Raw genomic sequence first — 6,585 nt, forward strand, 5'->3', positions numbered from 1 at the left:
GAGAAACAAGTGGTACTTCATGTAAATGGTGGAAAACGAGATAAATTTAAACTTGTCTGTCCATTGTGCAAAACTGGAAGGACTGCGGGATTGGAAATGAATGTACTTTGAGGTCTCTTTCACAAAACGATTTGCACGAATCTTGAGGAAAATGGTGGGAATGGAGGGATAAGATAAGACATAGACGTCTAACACTATGTGGTTTTGCTTTTTCGCTCCCGAGTTCCAAAAGCAAAGCCACTCGGCAAAGAGGAAAAAAAACCTAGGCAAAGATGAGTTTTCCGATCGGTAATGCTGGACTTACGTATTGGTTCTCTTACGGATGAATTACGGGCTGACGTGTATTGATTAGGTTGGTTGAATTCTGCATGCTTCCTAAAAAACCGGGCCACTAGCTGATTTCTCTGGCTACCTCCTGTGTAAAATCTGTGTCCGTAGAATTTTTTTGTATAATTATTCCGTACGTGTAGCATTACTCTTTTCCGATAGTATCGTGTTACCTTTAAGCCGCTGCCCAGCGGCTTATCCGCGTCAGGAAAGGGAGCATGCAAGAGATGAAGAAAAAATTGATCGTACTAGTAATCAGCGCATACATGCTGATGATACCGTGACAAGCTTTACACGGTTAGGTCACATGACATAGCTCGCGCAGATACAGACCGGTTGCTGAGCTCGTCATTGTCTTGCAAACGGGTGGGTTTAATTCCTTTTCCATTTCTTGGCTTTCCACCTATGTAAGAGGGGAACCGGCATGCATGCCGTGACAACGCAACCAGATTCCGGCCGTTCGTGTGATCGTCGATCGTCTCCCTTTTCTGAAGCACCCATGCATGATGCCTAAGTCTTTCTACCCCCAGACCGGCCGAACCATGAGCAGCGAACCAAAAGGGTCTATTTTACAACTCATATCTGTTATGCTATCTGTGCGCTGATCTTAATACATTTAGTTTCTTATAAATAAGAAAACTACACTTTAATACGGAAACGTAGGAATGGAAGATGAAAAAGAGTCTGCAACAGTTAATGTTTCCTTTATTTTATTCTTATTATGTCCGAATACTATAGATTCTATTAATATATATGAATATAGTATAGATTATATTATATTAATACGTAGATTGAAATAATGCATGCTACATTTCGGAAAGGGGTTAATATATCTCTTTGGTTATTTTTGAAGCTAATAAAATGCACAAATTAATCACGAAAAGAATATACTCCTATATGTATCGATATATTAGGAAAAAAAACATATATAGCTACATAACATTTGGAGTATAGATAGATCTATGCCCGTGTAGAGTGTAATAAATTTATGGGCATGAATGTCATGAATTGACCAAGACCGGACGCATATATCTGTCCCTTTTAGCTGTTTAAACAAGCCTGTCAAAGAGCCGGAGCAGGCAGGGGTCAACTACCAAAGCTTTGTTTCCATGTCACGGAGTGGTAGTTCAGATCCACACGACAAGGGTCAGTGTCCCAAACGAAAAGAAAATTAGGGCAAGAAATGCTTTTGGAATCGAGACAGATTGGCAGATTGGGTCACATGAGCTACTAGCTACCTCGCTCGCTCGTGCATATGCAGCCTACAGCTAACTGCAGGAAAGAAGGGAAACTTATTAGGAAGATCTCACTCTGCTCCTGTATCTGTCTAAAAGTATGTCTGCAACATTTAGCCCATGACCTTTACCGAAAGCTTTTGTCTTTACCTACTAATAAGTTTTAGCTTTTGTGGCTGTAATCTATTTTACCCTTGTGTATTTTTCTGTATATCTGCATATATATACTTGTGTGACCTATGCCTACATAGCTACCAACCTAACACAGGGAAAGGGTCAATTGCAGACATCAGTGGTTGCATATTCTACACTGTTCAAAACCAGTCAATGTAGAAGGAGAATGCATGTCCAATTGCCTCTTATTTTATTCCCACATCACTAGCTTGCTTAATTATTCGTCTTCGTCCTCTCACACAGCAGTGTTTCGTATCAATCTTATAGTGCTCCATATCATTTTTGCCCTCATATCCCTAGCGCCTTCTTTCTTCCCCTCTCCTACTTCTGCTTGCACGACTCTGATCCAATCCTCGCAGTGTATAGAGATAGATACTGAGCTACTATACTTAGTAGAAGGTAAGATGATAACTAGGGAGGAGGTAGAGATCATGGGAGCTGTGAAAGACAAGCAGGAGCTAGTTGAGATCCTCGAGGACGACGGGAAGAGATCCATAGATGGGAGGCCGCTGGACCTCAACGAGAGCGTCGATGTGGAGAGTGAGGAAGGAGAAGTCGGCGACGATGAAGACGACGAGGGCGACCAGGAGGACGATGATGATGATGGAGGTAGCACCACCGATGTTGCTGGGAGCAGGAGCTCTAGCAACAACAGCAACACCAACGATGCTTCGGAGATCCAAAACGGTACAGGGAGCGGCGTACACAGGGTGCCGTCGGTGCGGCCATACAACCGGTCGAAGCTGCCTCGGCTCCGGTGGACTCCCGACCTCCACATGGCCTTCGTCCACGCCGTCGAGAGGCTTGGTGGACAAGAGAGTAAGTACAAGAACTTATCATAACTTGGTATCGTTTCTTTGGATTATGGGATATTGATTTGCTTGTGAAGTTCTATGATCTCATGATACAGTTTCGTAGAAGTCTAATTAATTCTTGACCTTCGATTTCTTGTTGATAGGAGCGACCCCTAAGCTGGTACTTCAGATGATGAACGTTAGGGGACTCAGCATTGCTCATGTAAAAAGCCACCTGCAGGTATATCATACTGCAAATATACTACTTAGTGCGCCTACTTCACCTAGATTATTGTTTGTGTGCCCTCCAAATACTACAATTTCTCATCACTTCCGTTCGCATCGATCGATCTCACAGGTGCTGACTTAACATATAACTCTCAATTTCTGATCCATTTATTTCCAGATGTACAGAAGCAAGAAGCTAGACCATGAAGGTCGCCTGATTAGGGGAGCCAACTCCTCAGGTTCTCATCACTCTCGATTCTTCCAATCTAGATAGTACTCTAGGAACCTAGTGTTCATGAGAGAATTTTCTTATTCTGCATGTGGCGTGGCAGTATTTTCTCCTTTGGATTTCCACTCGATGAGAGGCGATCGACGGTTCCACGACATGTTCCTCCAAAGAGCTGCCGTGCTCTCCTCGAGGGCGGACAACGGCGGCTTATTCGCGTCGCGAAACGGCGGCCTCCCGAATACTACTAGCCGCCTCTACGGGATTCTCCAACACCACCACCACCGGCCGTCTCCGGTGCAAACATTCGGCTACAAGAACTGCAGTTTCGGGTACAATTCCATCCCTAAACGTCTAAACCTACCAAAGGGCAGCTGAACAGCTGTAGCTGATCCGAGATGATTATTGAAAGGTCGAAACCCTAATTCGTGATTAACTTCTGCAGGAATCAAGAGTGGGCGTTCAGCCAGCATGACATGATTTCCAGAAAGGATGTGAAGGCGTCGTCGTCCTCCACCATGCCGCACTTGTTCGCGTCCTCGTCGTTGAGGAGGTGGCCGTTAACCTCCGTGGTTGCCGGCGCCGGTGAGGTAAGACGAGATGAAAGCTTCGGTTATTTTACCGGAAGCAGCTCTAGGACACTGTCTACGCCCATGGCGCCGGCGATGTCGACAGTTCCAGGGGGAGGCAACCATCGTCTCCCGTTTAGATGGTACGGAGGAGATGGCGGCAACGGCGCTAAGTCTACATCGTCAGATCCCGTGGTGATCGACGAAGCCCTAGATTTCCGGCTCAAGGTACTTATCCACCATTCCCTACTCTGCGCACTAGTGCATTACTATGCTCTCCACATTCTACACACTATCAAGTCTTCAGTTTCTGACACGAGTTGACATCGAGGTAACTAATTTGCAACAACATTGCATGTCTGATTCGGCAGCAGAAGCATCTGGAACCGGGTACTCCGACCACACCGGTTTACGAGGTGCATGGTAAGCGGCCGCCGGAGACGCCAAACTTGAAGCTCAGCTTGTCCCCGGCCACGGTAGACACTACCGATGGGATATTGAGTACGAAGAGGAAGAAGAGCTCCGCATCAACTGAGCAAGAGATTGAGCATGGCAACAAGCTCTCGATTTCGCTCTCGCTCTCACCACCCGCAGCTTCCATGCACATGCAGCGGCAGGAAAAGACAAGAGGGGGCAGCGTGGAGGCCGCTCTGGGACAGAGTACTTTGGATCTGACCATGTCGATCAGGGCATTGGAGTGAGATCTTTCAAGTACTTTGTGTCAAGGGCCTTCCAAAAATTGCACACTGCACCATGAGATCAAATAAGATTGTTAATTTAACTTTTGTCTCCACCAGTACATATGGGGATATATGTCATGATTGTTGGTAACTGTGTCTATGGACTGCCTCTCAATATGTGGCCACATGATCCATGCCCTGCTCTCTTGTGAGAGCATCTTTGGGACGCTAAACCTACCAGAGATAACTAGATAAATTATCCACTGCAGTTCTAGTATGTTTATTGCATATATAGTAAGAGTAGCATGCATGCATCATGTTCATATGGACCACACCAAGTATTTCTGACAAGATAGTGGTGAAGTCCTTCAAGGTCAAATTTTGCACTATGTTTCGGGACAAGTTCTATAGTATAACAATTTCTAACTTGGGACACCTAATAAAAATTTATAGTACTAGCTTGTTACTTCTACGTCCTCTCATAGACATACACTTATACTACCTCTGTCCCAAGGAATAAGGCGCACGCGTATTCCAAGGCGAACTTTGACCATAAAAATTGAGCAACAATATCTTGGTTATATTATGTTTACTATTAAATTCGAATAGGTGCCTGCCTGGTGTCACAAACAGGCCAAATAATTTCCACCACGGACCTATTTGGAACATCATAGAAGCCCACGTCACCCATCTGAATGAGTCTCTTTGATTTTCGTTTCTTTCCGGTGGGACACATGGTCACGTCAGGCTTATATCCAAGACGTACCGATTCCGGACCAAACGAAACAGAGCTAAACTTCGAGGTAGCTCATATGGAAACCAACCAAGCTAGATCCTAACAGGACTGGAAGTAGCTTATATCTAGACTCGTATATAAGGTTGACCGATGACAGGTAAAACATACACGTATTTCCCACTGGGTACGTGTTCATTAAAGAGGCATACCACAATCGCCCAAGCACAGAAAGAATTCTTGTTCGAAGTAGCTATGTACGGATGCAGCATGTATCTATGTAGGGCTATCACCGTCATGGTTAAGAAAAAGAAGTAGGTCTGCTGACCGTGAAGCTCGCATAAAAGCCATCAATCCAGTGTTGTCATCCTTCTATATCAACGGATTACATGCTCTAGAAATTTAAACTCTCGGTCAAGTGCTTCAAGGTGGTTTTAGCATGTACGGTTTTATTTTCAGTCTGAAAATTGATTTTGTTTTGCAAGGTTCTTAACGCCAGATCGATGGTTCTAAGCATTGACAAAAAATTAGCAAAACCGTTACTTTTAATCAAGTGTACCTGTTTTTCACGATTACTCAGTCCTTAGATACTCAGTAGCGGGCTTTACAATTGTATATCATACTCGCTCCTCTCGAAAAACAACACTCTGTTGAAAAGAAGCTGGGTTGTGAGTTGCCTTAGCTCATCTCGAAAATGACTATAAGTTGTTGCCATTTTGTCTGAGTTTTCAAACTGAAGCCTATATCGGCTTTTTTTGTTATACATCTACAATCGATATATGTGGTTGTGTATTATGCCCCGTTCTATTTCTGGTCTCTTCATATGGTGCATTTTGGTTGCTACGGAAATTGATGGTTTGTGTTAAACTCTGAAGGTGCAACCTCTGTTTCTGTTGTATATTGTTTTTCAAGTAAATACTGACCTACTGATCGGACCTCATTGCGGCGGTTGTTGTTCGCAACAAATTTTCAATCTCCTAAAAATATTTCCGCCTTCTATAAAACTATGGCATGCTCTTGGCGTGCCATTGACAAAAAGATTAATTGTACTTTAACTTCCCTTTATGAGACAAGAGGCATGAACTGTTCAATCCTTTGGGTTCCATGTATGAAACATTTATTTCATTCAAATTCAGAATGGCCAATATTTAGAATAAACAGTCTTATGGCAAGTCAAAGATGATGTCATATTTTGTCTAAATTTAGCTGTATGTAGACATTAAAATTTAGACAAAGATAAAACACCTTTAATGGGACAGGGAGTATGTCATTTTGTCCCATAAAAAAAAATTCTCAGTATTGAAACACGGCGAGCCATAAATAAAATGTATAAAATTAAAATTAACCTGTAGCAACGCACGGGCATTCAACTAGTATGTAATTAGTATCGTTGGATTCGTATTGAAAAACATTTTCTAATGATGTTAATTTCATACAAACAATCTTTATATATTTGAAATAATTCTTAGTCAAACAAAAAACACGTAAAACGATGGCGCATTATTCCTTGAATCGGAGGTAGTATATGCAAACATTGCTCATGAGCACAATATCTGCACTAGACAGACAGGCGAGCTTCGCCTCGCCACCTGCATGGCATTGTCACACAACATGGCTTG

The 6,585-nt window shown here is 43.2% G+C and overlaps 1 protein-coding gene across 2 annotated transcripts; it reads left to right on the forward strand.

Moving 5' to 3' along the window:
• Nucleotides 1–1,690: 1,690 nt before the first annotated feature.
• On the forward strand, nt 1,691–4,501 carry LOC127320960 (uncharacterized). 2 transcript variants are annotated; one of them, XM_051350023.2, is made up of 6 exons: nt 1,691–2,555; nt 2,695–2,771; nt 2,937–2,997; nt 3,091–3,316; nt 3,430–3,781; nt 3,928–4,501. In XM_051350023.2, the coding sequence occupies exons 1-6, from the start codon at nt 1,907–1,909 to the stop codon at nt 4,252–4,254; spliced, it is 1,692 nt and encodes a 563-aa protein (XP_051205983.1). In that variant the 5' UTR covers nt 1,691–1,906; the 3' UTR covers nt 4,255–4,501. The 2 variants fall into 2 exon arrangements, with proteins under 2 accessions (XP_051205983.1, XP_051205982.1); XM_051350022.2 differs by having other exon boundaries at nt 1,695–2,555; nt 3,925–4,501.
• The last annotated feature ends 2,084 nt before the right edge of the window (nt 4,502–6,585 follow it).

This window comes from Lolium perenne, chromosome 6 (genome assembly GCF_019359855.2).
Source record: "Lolium perenne isolate Kyuss_39 chromosome 6, Kyuss_2.0, whole genome shotgun sequence".
Taxonomy (NCBI): Eukaryota; Viridiplantae; Streptophyta; class Magnoliopsida; order Poales; family Poaceae; genus Lolium; species Lolium perenne.

What these genes read in the sequence shown, in the direction of transcription:
- LOC127320960 (XM_051350022.2), top strand. Translation starts at nt 1,907, where the DNA reads ATGTCCAATTGCCTCTTATTTTATTCCCACATCACTAGCTTGCTTAAT. An exon ending in TAGGGGAGCCAACTCCTCAG is followed by an intron (nt 2,998 to 3,090) that starts GTTCTCATCACT and finishes GTGGCGTGGCAG; the next exon opens with TATTTTCTCCTTTGGATTTC. An exon ending in TACAAGAACTGCAGTTTCGG is followed by an intron (nt 3,317 to 3,429) that starts GTACAATTCCAT and finishes TAACTTCTGCAG; the next exon opens with GAATCAAGAGTGGGCGTTCA.